The sequence below is a fragment of the Manacus vitellinus genome, unplaced genomic scaffold, assembly GCF_001715985.3.
Source record: "Manacus vitellinus isolate BGI_N305 unplaced genomic scaffold, ASM171598v3 scaffold_55_pilon, whole genome shotgun sequence".
Taxonomy (NCBI): Eukaryota; Metazoa; Chordata; class Aves; order Passeriformes; family Pipridae; genus Manacus; species Manacus vitellinus.
In genome coordinates this window covers 3034498-3055909 of record NW_021940651.1, presented here as the reverse complement: position 1 = coordinate 3055909, position 21412 = coordinate 3034498, and the positions used below count along the sequence as shown (strand labels likewise).

At 34.0% G+C, this 21412-nt stretch overlaps 1 protein-coding gene across 4 annotated transcripts in view; it reads left to right on the top strand.

The window, feature by feature from the left end:
- The window catches only part of ATP9B (ATPase phospholipid transporting 9B (putative)), a 157079-nt gene that overhangs the window by 22831 nt on the left and 112836 nt on the right, over window positions 1-21412 (top strand). For all 4 annotated transcript variants that reach the window (XM_018081662.3, XM_018081664.3, XM_018081663.3 and 1 more), the window contains exons 3-6: window positions 1830-1980; window positions 6524-6637; window positions 10356-10464; window positions 17673-17731. In XM_018081662.3, the coding sequence (XP_017937151.3) occupies window positions 1830-1980; window positions 6524-6637; window positions 10356-10464; window positions 17673-17731 (433 nt within the window). The remainder of the gene's footprint in view (window positions 1-1829; window positions 1981-6523; window positions 6638-10355; window positions 10465-17672; window positions 17732-21412) is intronic.

Genomic DNA, 21412 nt, shown 5'->3' with positions numbered 1-21412 from the left:
CTTTGTGTACCTTCACTGCAATTACTTTGGTTTTACACAAGCTACTCTGCAGTTATGATTTTTCCAGCTCTATCAGTTCCAAGAATATGTTACTTAACTTTCTTTATGATAAATGTCTTGAGAGTTAAATTTTATTAGGAACATAGATTCATAGAATGATTTTCGTTGAAAAGGACCTTTAAAGATCATCTAGTCCAATCTCCCCAGCCTTTAGCAGGGACAATTTTAACTAGGTCAGGGTGCTCAAAGCCACCAGGAGTCAAGAGATGACATGAACCAGATGCACTACTGCTTCTCAGAGTGAAAGTAGTTCCATTTGAGATGTCAGTGTTGGCTATGGCTTCTGTTTTCTTTCAGGTGTATAGAAATACATGTAAATAGGTTGATTATACAGAATTAATCTAGGAAACAGTGCTGAGGTGATTGGATTGCAATTTTTCCCACTTGTTCTCAACAAAATTCTTTCTGTTGGCTTGAATACAATTTATAGAAGTTTCCTAATGGTTGACTTCTTTTTCCTGCATCAAAAATATTGCCAGTATATTCAAAAACCTCACTAGAAATTGTCACTTCAGCTTCATTGACTGACGTAGCTGAAATCTGCTGTGAACAGTTCAATCTGTTCTACAGCTGCAGTAGGTGCTCACGGAAGGCCTGTCTGCTCAGTCTTCCTGATTCCCTTGCCTAAAACAGACTCCCAGCATGACTGAGGCACCTCCCCACTGTGTTAACAAATGCAGATAAATTCTCCTTTAACATATGGCATGGTAAACCAAGTACATACAGTGTACAGCAAACCCACTTTTCTTTGCAAATGGTCTGTGAGTAGTCTTTCTGCCCCTATGGATAGTCCTAGCAAGTCTTAAGCTGATAATATTACATGAGTTGAGTCACATCCATATTTGTTCCTTGTTTCATGGCTGTTAGTAAATAGTCTGCTGAGCCTCAGAGGCATCATTCCATTTGCCGGCCTTTTGTTCTTCCTGGCTGTGATCTCATCCCATCATTCCCGTGTCCTTGTCCAAATTGCAGTTGTTTAAAGGTTGCTCTGAGCTCTTCTCTAATTCATTGTTCATAGTTTAAATCCTCTTCAGTAGATTTGTAAACTGGTTAGGCAAGGATGCTCTTCCTTTTTTCCATGAACTGAAGTTCACCATTTGCACGTCATTGTGCAATATGTATTTACATAGTGGGTTTGGGTTTTGGGGTTTTTTTGTTTGTTTGTTTTTGGGTTGGAGTTTTTTTGGTTGGATATTTGACTGTGGCATTAGCAGTGGTATGGAGAAAACAAAAATTTAGAAATTATTATTACAAGATTTTACAAATTATTTACGAATTACAAATTATGTGGTAATTGTATACAAAACTGTTGCAATTTTTTGAACTTTATCTAATGGAAGCCTTGTTTCCTCTTCAGTCATAAGCATAGTATAATCTGAGTATCAGATAAAGAGTTTAGCCAAAGGACTGTAAGGTATGATGGCCGAGTCATTTAATGGTTGGGGAATTTAGTGACTGCTAATGCAGTCTTATTAACCAGAATTTTTTGATACTGTGTCTGGGCAGGGTGTAGTGAAATTTGTGAATATTGTATTAGGATTTTCTATAAGGAATGTACAAATGTTTATATATGTATGTGTCTTAATGAGTACTGTGTAATTACCCTAAGTATTAGAACATCATGCTTGCTTATTTAGATGTGGCAAATATTTTTAAGCCTGTTTTTAATAGGTATTTGCCTTTAGGGGTTCCAGGTTTCAAAATGGTACTTGTATTATATATTATAGTAAATTTTTAGTTTTAAAATAAACAGTTGTCTTTCTTTTCAGTTGTTCTGACTGGCTCATAAGCTTTTGCCGAAGAAAGAAAGAGCTGAAGGCTCGCACAGTGTGGCTTGGGTGTCCTGAAAAGTGTGAAGAAAAATACCCCAAAAATGCCATAAAAAATCAAAAGTACAACATCTTTACCTTTATACCTGGGGTAAGGCTATTAAACATTTTTTGGCGATGGGATGACTGTATGTTCTATAGTGTTTTTTGACTATTCTGCAAAAACATAATTTTATTTGCCCAAGTTGTTCTTTTTCTTTTTTTATTTATACTATATTTATATTATATATTTATATTTATCTCAATGTCTTCAATTAAAGTTGACAGTTGAGAGCAAGGTTGCTTTTTCATTAAATTGTTCTGTTTTCAAAAGGATATTTACTAAATTGCAAGTGTGTATGATTGAGTGGTTGGAATTCAGTGAAGCTTTAGAAATTTGAGGCGGGTTTCCTTGCACTTTTCTATTCATCATTAGATTTGTAATCCTTTTTTAAAGAAGAAGCATTTCTACATGCAAAGCACTGACTTAAATTGAGAGGAGTCGAAAATTGCAGTTTAGTCCCATGGATATTTTCTCATACTCCTTGCCATTGAAAGCATAATAAATAATGTATTCTGAAATGGGCAATTCCTTAAAGGACAAAAACAACTAGCCTCTTCAATTTATAAGACAAGTAGGCCTAGTTTGGTGCTTTTCAGAGTTGAATTTGTTATTGCAGTTTTAAAAACAGCGAGGTCCTTTCATTTTGAGTGCAATTTTCCAGGAAATACTTTTGTTGAGGAGTGGAAAGTTGACATTTTTTTCACTTTTTCCTAAGAAGCCATATTACTCCTTAATTTCAACTTTTTGCCTGTAATATTCACAGTGTATATGAAGACAAGAGACATTACAGTTTGTCCAGTTCATACTTTTAAAAAAACTTATAATGAAATTATAATGAAATATAGTAACATTATATTGAAATATAGTAACAGCAAAGGCATCTTTTGGAACTTCAGTAGTTAAAACCTAAAAATGTATGCTGCTGTGATATTATAATTTACTATTACTCTTTTACTCATACTTTTATTAATAAAACCCAAGAGTCCTGTGTCTTGTTCTAGAAACTGAATGTTTTGTACATTTAAATACAGACATACTTTGTCTTAAATTTTTTATTTAAGTGATCATACTGGTTTATAAGAGTATTGATTCTATTCTTCTGGCCTCTTTGGTCCAAAGACTGACAGGTGTTTTCTAACACATTTCTTTATTAGAAAAAAAAAATTAATGCCCTTGTAATTAAGACTGATCTCCTGTCAGAGAAATAAAATGTGACTTATCACATGTGGATAAAATATTCTCATCATTATTGGACAAAGCAAATGTTTTCTTCCGAAGTTTAAATTATTAAATACACTGAAATTGGTTAAACCACGTATGCTTTCCTAAAGGTCACAACATTCATTAAGCATATAGTAAGCCATTGATTATTGTGACTAGAAATCTGCAGTGTAGATTACAAATCCTAAACTAGATTCATGTTTCCTATAGGGATCAGCCATGGTTTGAAATTCCCTGTTGAGAGAGCATGTTTGTCCTTTTTTTATCTTTTAAAAATCTTACTTTTACAGTATAGGCAGAATCAGCCTTTTAATTTGGTGGTAGTATTTAAAAACTCAGTACTAACTTCAGAATTAAGTGACATCCTAAATATAAAGCCCAATAGTTGGTGAAAATTAAATGTTTTCTAATTTTAATTTTAGATATAAGTTAAGACTTTTCATTGATTAGAATACTGTGTATTCTAGCTATCTCTTTTCATGTTTTCTACTAAAAGTAATTTGTAGGAAACATCATTTTATTGGTTCCAAACCAATAAATATAACTAAGTCATAAATATTGACTCCAGTGATCTACTCTGGTTTACCTTTTCATAATGTGAAGTTTTCTCATATCTTTTTTTAACATTGCATCTGGCAATGGGTAATATTCAATGATTTCATGTCCAAATACAAACTTAAAATAATGTTTAGATTAACAGAATTTCACTTACTGGCTAAAAGAGCTGTAATATTTCCAAATTGTCATTTAATTTCTAGATATTTATACAAAATACTTTCTGCTGCTGCCTTTACACCAGTCAGTTAAGATTCTGTTTATGATTTCATATGTATCTCGATACACCTGCCTATGAATTTTTTGAGAATTTCCATTAAAATTATCTTCTGTGAAGGGAAGGTTTTGAAGATACCTCTCCTGAACTTCAAAGCAGTAGTTTTATTAGTTTTATGTAGGTGGAGACTTCTCAATTTGCTTAACTAGACTGAAGTGCTTAGCTTTGTATTGAATGGACTGTCAGTGGTCTGCCAGGAAGATGTGTAGGAAGGTGTTTTTTTAACTCCCACCTTCTGCGAGATGGGTGCTCTTCCTGATCTGCACCTCCCAAAGTACTCTGTGGACTTTTTTTTGACCTGGTGTATCAAGTGTTTGTAAACAGTTAAACATACTGCTAGAAATGAGTGCATGAACTTCATGAGTATTAGCATAAGGTACAGGTTCAGTCTGAATTAGTTTCATTTTGGAAGAATGCTTTGACCCTTCCTGCAACTTCAGATGTGACTTTTTTAGCTTTACAGTTTTGTTGGTAAATTGTGAAAAGGGTTCCACACTCTTGAAAAAATCTTAGAGGCTGTTTAGGTAGTCTTTAGGTGAACAGTAATATAGCACTCTTGCAAGAAACTGGTGATTTTGAGGTACTACTACTTTGTTATGCCTGCCAGAAAGACACTTCAAAATGGAGTTTCTTGAATATTGTTTCCTAGTGCATAGGTTTTTCCATAATTGAGTAATAATGTTGGACTTGTAAGAACAATAAATACCAGTAAAATAACTTCCATTTTTGTGCAGAAGTCATTGTAATATTAACTGAATTGTGAGATTAAAAGCTGGAGAAAGTCTTTAAATGTGGCTTTTTGATCTATTTTGAATATCTTTGAAATAATTGATTATCTGTTTTCTCTAGTCTCAACGTTCCAAGTTCAGTAGCCACTTCTCTTAATCCTGCTGGAGGTGCCATGTTACCCTGGCTTACTAAAGAAATATGTGAAGTCTTTGAAGATACAAAATTCTATAAAATGAATAATGTCCTTAGCACTGTAATTACAAGTAAAGCAGTCTTGAGAACGTGTACTTGCTGAAGTGGCGCTTTTAATTACCAAAGGATTCCCTGCATCTGTCGTTCCTTTGGAATATGGGACAATGTATTCTGTGGTGACTTTATTGTGACTTCACTTAAAACTTGGACAATTACCTTTGAGTTTAGACCAAACCTTCAGTTTATTTAGAAATATCCTTATGTACCTATATTTTTTGCAAAATAATCTTTTGAGAAATTTAATGCTGAGCATTTGAGCATTTCTAAATTACTTCAAAAGCCCATGTGATTCTGTTACAAACTTTTTGTAGTTTACACTTTCTGAAAACTTAAACTGTTGTTTTTGTAAAAAGCTTGTCTTCCTATAGAAACTGAGATTTCCACAGAATAACCATGTGGAAAGAGAGCAGTGCTGCTTACCTTTACTCACTGGGTGTTTTCTGTAGGGTTCATTTTATTTTCCTAAACAACATTTATTCTTGAACATTAAATAGTTTCACTATTTTTAAGAATAACTGGGAAATGGTAATATAGGAGTGCCTCTGACTTGATGGCAGCTTTTGTCCCTTTGAGAACCAAAGGACTTCAGAAAGAAGCACATGAGTTTTAGAGCTTCCACTCCTGCAAGAGGAGAAACTTCAGTGGCTGTGTTGAGGAGAGAGCGTGCTGAGGGAATGCTGCCGATAAAAGTGATGAGGAGTTCATGTACATTATTTTCTGTATGTGCTGCAGACAGGGATGAAGCTTTAGGGTATTCTCACAGTGATGCAAAGCAGCATGGTACAGCCTACTCAGTTTTGTTACTCTATAGAAGGTTCAAATGCCAAAGACTAGGATAATATTTTTGTAAATGGTTTCTGATTTTTTTATGCCGGTAATTTTTTTTTTTTAGATATTACTTTTATTTAAGGCCAGGATATGAAAATTTCAAGACAAAAAGATGTTGTAAAACAGATAAAAGAGAATTTAAGTATTGCTACCTTAGGAAAAATTAAGATTTAATGCTGTATTTTTAGGAAAAGAAGTTTTAGCTCCTTTTGTAAGCAGTGGAAGTTCAGATACAAACTTATTTTGCTTTTTTTTTATTGATACTATATAAAATAGAAAATTTTCAAAACCTTTTGACTAATAAACATAAAGGTAACTATTGTGGATGTAAAATTATTGCAAGATGCTTCTGCAAATACAAATTAATGCAAATATGAAATTATGTTTACTGTTAAAATTTTAAGTAAATATTTGCAAAGTGATCTTGATACATAGTCCAGTTTTCAAAATACCCAAAAAGTAGCAAATTGTTTTTTCAGAGTGAAAAGAGGCAATAATATCACAGTATTTTCTCTCAACGAAAATAACAATACTATACTAAAATAGCATAGTGCATATAGTAGTGTGTGATGATATATAACATATTATGCTATATAGGCACTATAATATTGGCATCTATAATAACATGACATATAATGGTTTTATGTCTACTATCATGAAAAAATGTATTTTATGTATATTGTGGGTACAAATTTTAGAGCATTTATCTATTTTTCTTTTTCATTTTAGGTTTTATATGAACAGTTCAAGTTTTTCTTGAATCTCTACTTCCTCGTCGTGTCCTGCTCACAGTTTGTACCAGCACTGAAAATAGGCTACCTGTACACGTACTGGGCTCCTCTGGTAAACAGAAAAATACTGTTAACTAGAAGTTTTGGGTTTTTTTTAATTTCAGATGAAAGGTTCATGTCTATGTACATTTCATAAATTTGCAACTGGAAAACTGCATTGATCAACGAACATAACAGAAGTAAAGTGCTTATTTGAAATGATGGTATTTTACATCAGATACTCCAGAAGCTGTTGTTTGATAACCTTCCCTTCCCCTTGCCTACCACTCTCCTGCCCCACTGACTGGAGGTCGTTTTTTAACCATCTAGTGTGAGCAAGTAGTGCTCCGTTCTGGCTGCTGGTCACTTGGGAGTTTTAAAAAAAAAACCACAAAACAAAAAACCAACCAACCAAACAAAACCCCAACAAAACCAAACAAATAAACCCAACCCCTGCAAACAAACAAACAAACAAAAACAACACAAAGCCCCCCAAAAAAACCCAAAACAAAACAACTACAACAAAAAAAACCCCCAAACAAACAAAAAAACAAGCAAAAAAAAAAAGAGAAAAAAACTCCAGCTACTAGAGAAACTTAATGGATAACATAGGTAATTTTTGTGTTAATTGCTTTCAGTTTATCATTATTTGTTCACTATTTCATGCTTTCAGACTAGGTCAGAATTGTGAGCATGAATTTTTTGCATTCCTTCTGTACCAATTTTTATCACAACCTTTTCTTGCAAAAATTGAGATGAAATATTTTAAACCATGAATAAAACAGGAGGAAATAATGTCTTTGAGTTACTAATTAAACACGCTTTTACTAAATGATCACCACCCTGCCAGTTACACTGGCTTTCTTTTGATATGTCTTTTTGTTATTGAGCCCTCTGCAGTATTTTCTTGGGAAAATGTTCAAACCGCTGGTTTCGGACTCAGGTTTCCTAAGGTTTGAAAAAATGTATTCAGAGGAGACCTTTTTTGTAGTCTGCCAGCTGTATTTCCATGATTTGGAATTCTTTTCTCATTGGTAACCAGATCATTACCTTCTATTTCATCTTCTTCCTGGTCCCTCCATACCAGGTTTAAAGGCAGGAGGAACAAATGCCTTATGTTCTAAACTTATAAAAAAAAGGTATTTTTCAGTAGCATTTATTCTCAGTGGTATTCAAGGGAACGTTGACATGCTGACTGCTTGAGTAAAGGTCGTTCTTAACAAGTCAATAGAGTAAATATTCTGGATTGATTTCATTGTTTTAATTGTTGTAACATGTGTCCTTTTAAGTATGGATAAATGGAGAGACTGTCCTGGGTGTTCTTCATACCTCTTTCCAGACAACTTTTTGCTTCTGCTCCAACAAAAAAACACTTTCAAGACAGAAAGCTTGTTCAGCAGTGGGATTTCAAATGGATATTTACAAAGGTCTTTGTCACTGACACAGTAAGAAAAAGCAGAAGTCAGCTTTGTCTGGAAGTTACTCTCTTCACAGTGAAGTACTGTGTAAAGCTCTGTACATCAGTGGGGTAGTAAGGAAAAAAAATGCTTGTCTTATTCAAGGATATTTTGAATTATGTTCCCCAGTTTTCACATACAGTTTGAAAATACCAATATCTCAATGCTAGTGGTGCCACTTTTTGCTAAACTCACTTGTTTCTACTTCAATAGCATTTCTACTAATGATCAACCTTCAGATTGAATATAGCTCAGTATCTGTGAAAATATAAAACATTTAAGGCCCATTGGGCTGCTTTTGTTGCTTAACAGATTACTTTGGTTTTCTTTGAAGAGCATGTAACTGCTGATAAATCTTCAGTAATAATCAGAGGAGCAGCTGTGACTTGTATTTTTTCTCAAGATTTTAAAGGAAAATTGTTTGCCCTGATACTTAAAACCAGATGAGTAGAAGCTGACTATTGCTAGTAGAGTTTTGGTTTTTTTGATGGTGTACGTGGGTTTTGTGGGTTGTTTCGGTTTTGTTAGGGTTTTCTTGTCTTTGGTTTATTTGTTTTGGGGTTTTTTTATTTCAACAGCTTTTACAGCAGACATGATACACTTAGATCAAACTCTGAAGTTCTTAAAACAAGACTATTTTGCTAATTCGTTGTCATTTGCATAGTAGGGAATGCACTTCTCATTTCGACTCAAGCATACAAGGGTTGTAAAGCATACAAGTATGATTGTAAGCAGTATGCTAAAGATATTTACCTGCGTACAGTTAAAGAAGTATGACAGGTTTCTTTTGTAAGATTGGCTTCACAACTTCAGCTCTCCTTTGGAAGAGTATCAAGTTCCTTTGAGCAAATGAGCAAAAAGGGAGGTTTCTTTCTAAAATTGTTCCTCGTAGTCATGGTCAGCTGTACTCAGCTGCTCAGCAAGGTACAGAGACTACCAGGGGAAATTTTTCCAGTTAGCACCTTGCATTCTGTGTTTTGGTTAATGTCTAGTTAACAAGATATGTGCAAATGGCTAATAATACATTTGAGGTGCTTCAGGAGTGCCCTTTTTTTATGCTGCTAGAATATCTATACTGACAAAGCATGTGAAAATGCTGCTGCTGGAAGAGGGGAAAATCCGACTGCTCGTTCATTTATGCCCTAGGAGTGAAAAGGAACGCATTTTACATGGGCTCTTTTGCTTTCTGTATAGTTGTAATGCAATTTGTACCTAACAGAAACCTCAACAAACAAGAAGTGTTTGACTATAAGGTCACAACAGAGTAAGCCTTGGAACTTTGGTCTGGAACTGTATAACAGCCCTAAAATCCCCAGGAGGATTTTAGTCAACATTCCTTTAGGAAAGCTCTACGCCTTCACTCCTTTCATATTGCTGGGAGGTTAGGGTAAGGTTGGCATACTGTTGGACTTCTGCAAGAAAAGTCTAATGGCATAAATTTTCTTCTGTAAAGTATCGGTTTGTGTCTAAAGCTATATAGATAATCTAGAACCTTATCTGTTGGTGGATTTATCAATATTTGAATTTTTTTAGCCATCTTACTTAAAATAATGCTAAGATCACTGTACTATTGAAAATTTTAGTTCTCTTTCTCGGATAAAGAAAAACTGAAGTGCTCAGTCTAAGGCAGGAGACACGAACTGAGAAGGTTTAGAGAGGGCGAGAGGAAAGTTATGTGCTTATCCCTGAACTCTTCTGTATTCTTTTTAACTTACCATCCTTTGTGACCAGAGTTCATCATAGTTGAGTGAAGCACTTTGTACGCTTCAGCAGAAGCTGTAGTGGCGCTGTCCTGTGAAAGGAGCAGCCAAAACATTTAGATACTTAGTTTTTCAGAACAAACCCCCTTTTTCTTTGTCAATGTTTGTGATGTATTGCCAAGTAACTTGATTTAAGGTGGCAAAATAAACTAGCCACCCATTTATCTTTTTCTGTCTGTTTAGGAAAAAGGCAATTTTTCAACATTAGAACTGGAGGCTTTTTAAATGTTTTTGGTAAGGCCCTAAAATTTGTGGGAGATAGGGAAATATGCTTATTGAACTTATAAAGGCTGTCTTTAACTCATCCAAACCTTTTTCGTTTTTTACATTTCAAAATACTATCTTAATTATGTGTATTTGGGAGATGTAGTTACTCTAATTATATTCGTACAATGTGCAAGTATGATATTTTTTTTCCTGGAGTAAACAAAGATATTATTTTTAACAAATGGAAGAAAACACATCCAAATTAAAAATAAGTAAATATTCTAAACACACGTTTTTACTCTGCATAGTGTTCATACTTGTCTGTTTCTGTTCTAACACTGAAAATTCATATTTGTATCTTTAACAGGGATTCGTTTTGACAGTCACGGTGGTGCGGGAAGCTGTTGATGAATTTCGACGTTACAAAAGAGACAAAGAAATGAACTCACAGTTATACAGCAAGCTGACAGTACGAGGTTAGCAAACCATTTGTGTAAATCCTTAAAATATCTCACCTTTTTCTTATATGTACATTTGCAGACTTTCAGTTCAAAGAAATGTCTCAAGCATCAGTATTCAGAATGAAACTGATACTCACCTAAATAAAGTGTGTGATTTCCCTTAGATGAATATGGTTGTTAAGCTTGATATTTTTAAGAAGTTTTATAAATATTTTGTTGTTTGTGAAAGAAAGGTGTATGTATATAATTGTATATATTTTTGAAGAATTCTACTGTTTAGCACCTTTACTTCAAAGTGCAGTTCTCTTCTGAAATTTGTGTTGAACAGTAACTCAACAACATTGTCAACTATGTATCAGGTGTATTTAGTAAATAAGGGATCAGTAAATAATTAAGCTAATTAAAATTCACTAGAACCTTTCAAATTTGGTGGATAAATTCATGTTTGAGAAGAGGAAGATGTATTGTGAATCATTTTCAGTATCAAAAATATTGATTCAATTTTTGCATATAATTTGAAATCTACTTGATCATGCAGAATCAAGAAATTAATTTTATTAATTTCTTTGTAGAAATTATTAAAAGGAGAAATCAGTTATGACTCTTTTTTTTAATGAACTTTGAAACCCATGTTGACAATGATTTGTGATCCTTGAACTAGCAGTGTTTTGAGTTGTATCCAGTTTTGAGTGAAAACGTTATTGCTGTCACCACTTAAAATTCAGTTGTACTACACATTGCCACAAACCTATATATAAAATCATGAATAGGTGACTGCACCTTTTTCTTAAAATAGGATTCTTTCATAATAAGGCATTCTGAAACTGAAAGATACCATTTTGAGACAAAACCTGGGATTTCTTACTGTGATAAAATTAGACTACAATTTTGTAGAGGATTTAGGTATTTATGTGCAAATTAAGGAAGTCAAATACTATGCTTCCATTAACTATATTTATAAATGACTTTCAGTATAATTACCTAACTTTTAATATTAGTAATATTCTTCATGTGGAAAAATTTGGTTAGGCTTACTATACTAACCTACAGGTTAGTGGTTTGGAGAAAGAAGACTTTGTTACTTGTGAATGAACAAACTTGATACTGATTTAATTAAAAGCCTGAAAATTGATGCCACTCTGAAGAGTCACTTTTCAGAGTGGAACTGCACTTTATACTAACATCTTTTTTTTTTCCTAGTGATTTTATGGCTTGTGTAGGTTTTACAGTCTTTGATTTGAACCTGTTCTTTTTTTCCATTTCAAAGAGAAACTGACATAGAGAGGTTAAGCAGGTTGCCCTTGTTCAAATTGGACAGTAGGAAAACTTTAAATTAACAAGATTAAGTGTTACCCTTAGTTTAATCACCTCCAGTTAGTTGTTTTGCAAGATTGTGTTTACTAAAGGGAAATAAACGTATTTGTCGCAATAGAAGTTAGCGGGATCTGAATTGTGATTAGGTACTTGAGTAAATATAGTGTGGGTAGGCTGATTTGTAGGCTAAAATCTTCTTATACAGAGTTGCAGTAGATGAAAATTGGGAAGTCTGTCACTACCTAACAGAGTTAACTTTCTCTTGGAGTCTTTCTTGGCTGTGGGAAACGCTGAACAGGTAAAACATGTAAATGCTGACTTACGACTTGCATGTTGCTAGTGTAAGAAGTACCAGCTTTTGAAGATAAAGGGGTTCACATTAGTGACTCTTGAAGACATAGCATTTCTTTTTAGTAATTGGAGAACTTGAATATATGTTTGTTCTAATCAGTAAGTCTTAACTTTTTTTTTTTTATAATAATGAACTGTTCTGATTAGGAAATCAAGGGAGAATGGGACATCTCAATTAAATGTTACTTATTTATACTCGAACAGCAACTGGCCAGATTAATATCCATAGACTAATTCTGATCCATGAGATATCCAGTATTGTGCAGTTCTCTATTTTTCATGTAACATGGAAAAGCTCAGTCACCCCTTGGTGAATTTGCTATGTATAACTTTACATTTGTCAAGTAGGTGGACTGCTACATGTGAAGTTTGAATAGTTTCTGATTTTTCAAGCCTTTATGGCAAGTGATGAAACATGCAAATCAGTAAATGCATTGAATTTTTTTAGTGAGCAAATAAATGAAGTGCACCCCTGTCCATCTCTGTCATGTGATTCTTTTCCCTCGTATACTTGGTTGTGGTACCAAATATCTTAAGGTGTATATGATGCATTCTGCTGTTTTAATCTTACTGAGATGCTTGCTGCAAAATCTACTTTCCTTTTCTACATATCAAAGTCTACAGATTGTTAATAGGTAGTTTCCAGTCAGCATGCAAGTTTAACTTGGAGGGAAGAAGAATATTTGCCTATAGAATTGAAATTACCTGACTGTTGAAGATTCCGTGAATTTAATTGCCTTTTTCTGCTTCAGAGTGGTTCACCTCTCTATCCTTTTGTAGAGCAGAAACTGCAATGGAAAAAATTTTAGACCTATGAATGCAGGTTTGGGAGGACTTCTGTTTTGCTTTCTTAAGGAACCATTATACATTTGGGACAGTTTCTTGTCTCCTGTACTTAGGTATGACCAGCTAAGTGCCTCTGAAAAGACTCTGCTACTCTGCAGAGGAATCACCTCAAGTTTATGAATAGGCTATTATAAGCTATTATTTATGAATAGGCTATCTCTTTCATTAACCTGTGAAGAGCCAATTGGCTAATAAAATTGTAAAACAATTTTTTTCCCTTCCCATTCTTGAAGTTGGCAGTCCTGCCCTGAGCCTTTCATAGTTAGGTTTCTCTGTGCAGTGTTACGGAAGTTTCTAAGAAATAAAAAAGATCAAGAAGAAAACAACTAACTATAATAGTCTTAACAACAAGTGGCGGAAGAGGCAGAAGTGGCCTGCATCTGTCACTTTATCTCAAGATTTTTAACATGCTGCAGAACTCTCACTTTGCAGTTTGCAAAGCAAAAGAAAAATTGAATGACAGGAGAGATGAGTTTAATGAAATAATTCCATCCAGGCTTCAAATGTGAAAGACTTATGTCTTTGCAGTATTCGTAAAGGATGTTAAGGCATGAAGGTGAAAGCATATATTTAAAACTGTGAAATTGAGAAAATATCAATAACTGCTATGCAAGAGAAAGATGTATGAAAGCTACTGTGTTTCCTTTCAAATTCGAGAATTGAGAAGACTCTTTTGAAGAGCTACAGTGATTTGAATATTTTTTTAAATTATTATTATTATTTTCAATTTTTTTTAGAACTTCAGCTCTCCAAGAACAGGTTGTCCTGCTTTTTAAAAAGCCAGTTCATTAAAAAAAAACCCATTATATCTGAATCTAAAAGTACAACATTACATCTTTATTGCTTGCCATATTTCAGACTCCTGATGACTTAATTCCTGGTATTCAGACCATTTGGAACAGATATGTTTTTAAAGAATTGTATCAACTTGATCTAACTGATTAGAGGAGCAGTAGCAACAACAGAAACAGTACTTGAAATTTTAACGTAAGAAAGAATTTGAAATGGAGGCCAAAAGAGAGGAAAAGTCAAGGGGGCTGTTCTTCCACATTTTTGCACCATTGAGGAGATTGGATAAGAAGGAATGAAGGTTGTTCATTTCACCTTCACAAGAGAAGACAGATCACAGGATCTCTCTAGAGTTTTTACACTGGTAATTAAAGACTAATCTGAGTTCTATATACGATAGAGTTTGAAAGAAGGACCTAAGGACAGCACTTGCTCTGAAAGCTCAGCATCCTCACCCTGGACTTGCTGTAGCTTTAAGCTACCCCTCACTGCCTGCCTGCTCGCTCCTCCTCCAGCTCCCCGTTATATCATGTGTACTGTAATTATGCTGACAATTTAGGCTAATAGATACCAGGCGAAACTTTCATATGTTTCTCTACTTTACTAGTGTCTTTCAAGAGTTTTGTATTTTAGGGTTAGACACAAGCTGTATTACCAACTCCACCGGCAGTACTTCAGACAGTATTTAAAGTATCATGGGTAAGATGTAATAGCAACTTAAAAATAATTTGAAAATCCTGTTTTCAGAAGTGGCTGTTCTTTCATGAGTGACACTCGTGTAGTGGAGAGACTTTATTAATAACAAGAAGTATATTTTATAGCCACATTTTGTTTACTTCATTTCTTAATTTTTTGTGTGAAGTACTTGTTAGCACATATGAGGTATTTATTAGTTTCTCAGATCATTGCAGTTCATTGAAACAGCTTTATCTTGAGAACATAATGAATTACTACAGACACATTTCAGTGTTCCAGTTCTGCATAATTCTATATGTTGCTGTAGGCGAAAGCCTTGCGCCTCAGTGGACTATAAAGTCTGGATGCGCAGCCACTTCTGACAGCTTTGGACTTTTTATTGGTAATTGCACAGATGGTGAAGTGTGTTTTGCTACAGAGATGTTTTTAGAGAAAAAATAGTTTGCAAAAATAATTTATGCAGTGAATAACATTCAATGTCTTATTTCTCCAAATGCAGCTTCACTAAGATGTAGTATTGCATTATTTTAATGTTCTCTGAAATGGTATCTTATGAGCCTTATTTTTGCTAGTCTAAAAGAAAGTGTTATGTGTTGAGTTTTCAGAATTTTAAGCCACTTTTTTAATTACTACCACATTTTGCCATTTAGTTTTTAATGGAATATGTCCTGCCATTCAAACTCATTGTAGAATTGTCTTGTATGTCACAGGCCACTTCCTTGTGCGTGAGGATGCACAGGATGCTCTTAACAAAACATGTTAGTGTCTAATAAAGACAGCATTCTGTGCTGTTTTACTAAGCCACCTGGAAAACAGTCTAATAAGGAAACTTTTCAATTCATAATGTGAAATTCCTGGAATTGCTAGACTAAGTACAAACAAAGGTGCAGTGTGGGTTCCTGTTGGTATACTTGACACCCTGAGTCTTTGCTTCATGTCTGCACTACATCATGTTGCAAACGAATGTTCTACCTACTCTTGTCCTCTGAGGTTTAGTGTCTTTTGATCTTTACTGTAGATGCTGTTAGAACGTGACCATGGAAAATTGGATTATTTTAGTTGATAAAATTGCTAATAGTTGCATTTGATGAGTAGCTCTGAATGGTTTTGCTCCTACACGACTGTATAGGTGGTGTATTATCTGAGACTTGGCACAGCTCATACTAGGATTTTTGTTGTTGTTATTATTATAATCAGTGGATTGATTAAACTAATGAAAATTATTAGGGGAAGAATGGAAAACAATATAAGAAATGCTATCCTTTTAGTAAAGCCAACAGACTTAGAAAGCAAAGTAAACATTACAGTATTTCTTTATATGCTATTCACTGCTAGTCAAAACTTGAGAATAAGGAGAATTCACAACCTTGTGCAGTTAAGCAGGGGAAATATGTTGATTTTATATCAGACTATTCTTTTAGTGGTTGAATTTTAGTATTAAGTTACTTTAAATTTAAAAAAAATTAAAATTTGATACCTATGGAAATTAACTTAGTGTCAGTGTATCTTGAAACTCTTGTAGATTACTGCTGATGTTCTTGCTACAGTTTTATATACCTTCTGTAGTCTTCTGCTACCCCCTTTACTCTCACAAATGTTGAATGAAGACATAATTTGTTTTATATTTGAGAGCAGAGGAGGGAAAGTGTTTTTGGCAACTAGTGTAAAAGGTCACTATCAATAGCAAAGTCTGGCTTTCAGAAGTAACTTTGCATACAGGGTAAACAAAAATTGTGATTTTCGTGACATTGCACATTTTACAAGTGCAAATGTCATGGAAAGTGTATTAAATATTAGCTGTATATCATAGGAATACATTTATTATTGACTGAATTAAACGTAAAATACCTTACTTTGGCATGAAATGCAATTTTAAAGAGCAAGTACTGAAAAAAATTCCTCATATTATGAATCTTACTACCTTTTAATTAACATACATGTAAGTTTATGGAATTCTTTGAGGTTAACTACCTGATCTGTCTTTATTGAGAGCTGTGATGAAGAGGGCTCATGGATTTGTAGCCTAACTTAGGTGTTTTTTTGATACTTAGTATAACTTTGAGAGATGATGGTGCATTGACAAATCTACTACTTGTGGTATTTTTGATTAAACTTCAAGCTGATTGCTGCTCCTTCTGTGCTTTTGTGGGTTTTCTGTTTTAATTCATTCAGTTTGATTTTCATTTAGACCTCTACCACTTTACCATATTTTGACATACCTGCTGATCACACACCTGCTGATGGAAATCATGATAGTTTCTGTTGAGAAAGGATCATACTTGTGGGGATGTGTTTCAGGTCATCAGGCTATGTAAATATGCATGTGTTTATATACTGAGGGTTTTTTGGGTCTTGGTTGTTTTTAACTCAGAGAAGCAACTTTATTCTGGAACTGTGGCAAGGACTTGGGATTAGAACTCCTGAATTCTGATGAGATCAACAATAACATACTTTGGGCAGTTGCTTAACCTCTCTGTCTCGGTTTTTCAGTCTGTCAAATAAAAATGTTAAAACTTTACAGTCTTACAAATATTAATACCCTACAGAACATATAGAAATTAAATTGGAAAATGTGCTGTGTAGATTTTTGAATGAGTTGTTCACAGCAGTTACTGAATGGGCTGCTTTAGAGAATAAAAAAATCAGCTTTTGAAATTTTAGTTTTTTGAAATTAAATCTTCAGGCATTTCTTTTGACTTCAGAGAAATTTACCTCTTTTCTATTATAATTACCAATAAGTGTCAGGTGGTGCCAATTACATCAGGAACTTTAGTGGTCAAGAACTGATGATAACCTGTTGATAACTGGGCTGTGAATAACAATTCATGCATGTGAGACTGCTCCATGACTGTAAGCTTAACAACTCTTGACTTGTCAGACACAGAAGTGCTGTTTAGTAGGTGATGTGAAAGATTGCTGTTTCCAATTTATAACTGTATTACTGATACTATAGGTCAAACTTGAGCATCTCCCATACATTTGTTTTTCCTCTAATACTTCTACAATACCTAATTGCTTACAAAAGTAGAATTTTTTAACCAGTGAGTTATTTATTCAAGCAGATGAAATCTATTTATTAACGTGTTCAGCAAAAATCTGTTTTGTAAAAATTGTAACATTTTCACCAAACAATACCATATTCAAATAATTAGTGCATTCTGGGATTTATATTCTTATTTGTTATTAATGTCTGCCTAAGTTAATTACATTTCTTCTTTTTTTTTAAGGTAAAGTGCAAGTTAAGAGTTCAGACATACAAGTTGGAGACCTCATCATAGTGGAAAAGGTTGATACTTTTAAAATATATTTTAAAGCCTAAAGATTATTAACATGCTAATTATCTTCTGAAGAAAAGTGTATCAAGGTACTTATCTGTGGAGTACTAACTAGATAGTGTTTTAGTTCAAGTCTTATTTGAGAATCCTCAAGGAAGTCTATTTTAGAATTAATTATAAGCTTAATTAAATGTACCCATTTATATTTTATGAATTGGTATATGCTTAAATCTATCTTGTGAAGGGAATACAATTACAGAATTAAATTCCCTGATTTGCTGTGCTGAATGTTTTGTCTGATTACTGGTACCTTCCTTCTGATGCTCAAATCAGTGTTTTTCTGTCTGAAACCTTCAAGGATAAACTTTATTTATGTGTGTATATATATATATATATGTATATAAAATGTTTGTATTATCTAATCATAGTATGTATCTAGCTATATATATATATATAATTACGTAATAAGAAAGTTTATATATTTTAAAAAGGGAGAAAAAGCTTTTCAGTTTGATTGCAAATGGTGAGTGAGAGCTGTGAATTCTTTTTCACTCTATGTTAACATGACAATAAAGACTATTGCTTATTTCAGTTGCCTTTCTGGGCTACTAAGAGGTTATTGTGACCTTAGAATTCATAGGTAACTATTTTTACTTACATTAATTCTGGAAAGGTGACTTACTTTCTGTGTGCCATCAAGTAATTCCCATCACACTTTCTGTTAGAGAGTTAGTCCATGGAGAAGCTGGAAGGAGGCACCTTGAAGCTTGTATCTGCTTTTGCTTGTTTTGGAAAGCTTCTGTTTCCTTTGTTTCTTCTGTAGTCTAAAGAAAGAAGAATACACCCAACTCTAATTTGGTTTGCTGCTCTCGGCTTAAAATATATATTTTTCCATGTTAGTTTGCATTATTTCTTGCTCTTTTTAGCTTTCTTTTTGTCTGCTCTGTGTACCTTATATCTTTTGGGACCTGTCTGGGCAGCATATACTAGCATCCACAAGTTAGGCACTAATATGTCTGACCTTCACATCTATTTTGCCTTACCCCTTGCTCTCTTAGAGTGCAATGGAATCAGCTTGCAGGGGCTTGCTTGCACCTATTCCAGATTTTCTAGGAGACTGAGAATTAGATATTTGTTTTGATTTTTATTAGGGAGCTTTTATTTGCCTCTTTAATCTCTATACCTGAAATTAATTATTATAGAATGTAGAGGTAATCTACCTTCCCCAAAATTTACTGAGATCCATCTGTCTGTTAAATTATACTAGAATTTGAAAAACTCGAGTTACTTTGGAGATCAATCTGTCTTGAATGAGGTGGGTCATTATCTATTTCAGAATTATTTGCAGTAGCTTAGAGCTCATATGTTGTGAGTACCTGAAGTTTCTAATGAAAAAAAAAAAAGTAATGTTTAAGGATGTAGGGAAATAATGAGTAGTGTTCTTTTTGATGGAAGATTTTCCTCGGGTATCTCCATAAGATGCATGTAATTGTTTGAATGTTGTATTTCAGCTTCAAACTCCCTACTGTCCCAGCAGAGCAGCTTTTTTTTTTATTTTGAGGTATCTGGGGGTGCTTTCAGACTAATGAATTTGAATGTTTTCTGGTTCTTTTGAGAAGTGTATTTTGTTGCAGCAAGCAATTTTCAATTTCAGAGTATGACTCTTAAGCCAAAGAACCACTCAGGAGTGAAATGTTCAATTGCTCACTCTAATGGCAGAGGAACAAGTTAACATTGTATTTGACTGGTAGATGCATCAACAGCATTTCCGCAGTGAAATTAATGACTCATTTGAGCTGCAGATCCATATGTTAACTAGTGACTGCATCACAAATACTAACAACTTAAGTGAAAGGCTTTTCTCGATTTAAACCTTGAATATCCTCTTCTTTTTTAAAATAGTCCTAATTAATTTCAAAGTATCTCTTAAGTGACTGTAATGTGCTTAAAACAGTTTAGTTTCAAGTAATATATCTATTGTTCCAACTGAAAATTTTGTAGTGCACTATTACTAGGGCAGAAAGAAACCTGAATAGATGAAAATATTGCCTGTTTTTTAAAAGCTAAAAGGCATTTGTATATAGAAGCTGAAAAATGGTCCCCTGCCTTGAACAGGCAAGCTACTTCTAGATGTTCTCCTTGTTTTGTGTTAAGACAGATTTTTAGTTTCCAGTGGGAGCACCGATATGCGGAGTGATCCTAAATAACACAATTGAAGGGAGGAGTTGATGGGTTCAGATGTTGTTATTTAGACACTGTAGCATATTGACGGTTTGGAATATGTTTTGGAGGTGTGAAGAGTATATAAAACAACACTTTTAGTTAATAATAATAACTACACATTTATGTAACAACCTTTAATAGTAACAACACATAGTAGTGTTTAAAACCGTGCAGAACCATAATGCTTTATCTTAAAACCTTGAGAGTTTTTCTTGGAGCTGTAAGGGGCCACAATCGGGTTTTTCTTAATCTCTGGTGTAAAATGAAGTTAATCCAGTATTTGCAAGGATTGCAGCTAATGCTAGCATGCAGTATTGCACAGCATGCAGATCCAGGAAGACAATTGGGAAGTGCCTCTTCCATTTATAACTCAGAAGCAAGCAGGAATATTTTAGTCAATGAGAAAAGTAGACTGTTCATTGCATGACATGAGAAGAAAGGACAGTAAATGCAAAATTCTGAGGGTCTGTAGACATTGGCAATTAAGGGCAACTGGAAGACTGACTAGGGAACTAGAAAAGCTTATGTAAATAACAATTTCATGATAATAATGTGCGAAAAATGCAAAAGAAATTTGAAAGCTATTAAAAGCCATATTTTTCAAGTGAATATTGTAGCCTGTGCTGCAGGGAAGTATAGGTGTGTTTATGGGTCTTGTTTGCCAATCTGGCTAGTATTCCTGGATGACAGAGTTGCTCATGGGAACCCAGCAGCGGGGGAAGCACTTACCTTATGTTGACCGTTGTCTTGCTGTAGTTAGATCTCTAGGACTGAATCTGTAAGTCTGCAAACAGTGAGATAAATGGAAGCCCTCCTTTTCTGGAGCTCTATTTCTGCCTGGATTTAAGCAAAACAGCGTATTCAAGTCATTTTCGTGACTTATATATTCAAATTTCAGTATATATCAATAAACATTTCTAGCTTCATCTCCATGGTAATTGAGATTACATAGTTTCTTCATGGGTTTCTGAATGCTTGAAGTTATATGTGTTGTCACTGTAACTTGTTCTACTTTGATAAATATGACATGAGAGGGCTAACATGATTGACATATTGCTGCTGTTTGTCTGTGACAATGTACAACAGAATTTCATTTGCTCCATAATGAGATGTTAAAGATTTTTGTGGCATACTTGCCATCTGTTTCTGTGTAGTCACTCTTTTATAGAGACTAGGTATGTCTTTGCAGGAGTATCTTTGCTCTTCAGTGTCAGCAGTAATAATGACAATGTTTTTTGGTATCTTTCTGCCCACTTCCAAAATATGAAAAACCCGATGATAAACAAGATGTTGGTTTTAAATACTTTAAAGACAAACCGGTCTCTAGCCTTCACTACATAGTAGGATACATTCAGATACGTTTTTGCAGAAAAGCTTACATTATTTTACAGGAAAGAAAAAGGAACAGAGAGAACATAAAAGGAGGCAAAAATCAATATGCATTTTTTCTGCTAAAATAAGAAAATATT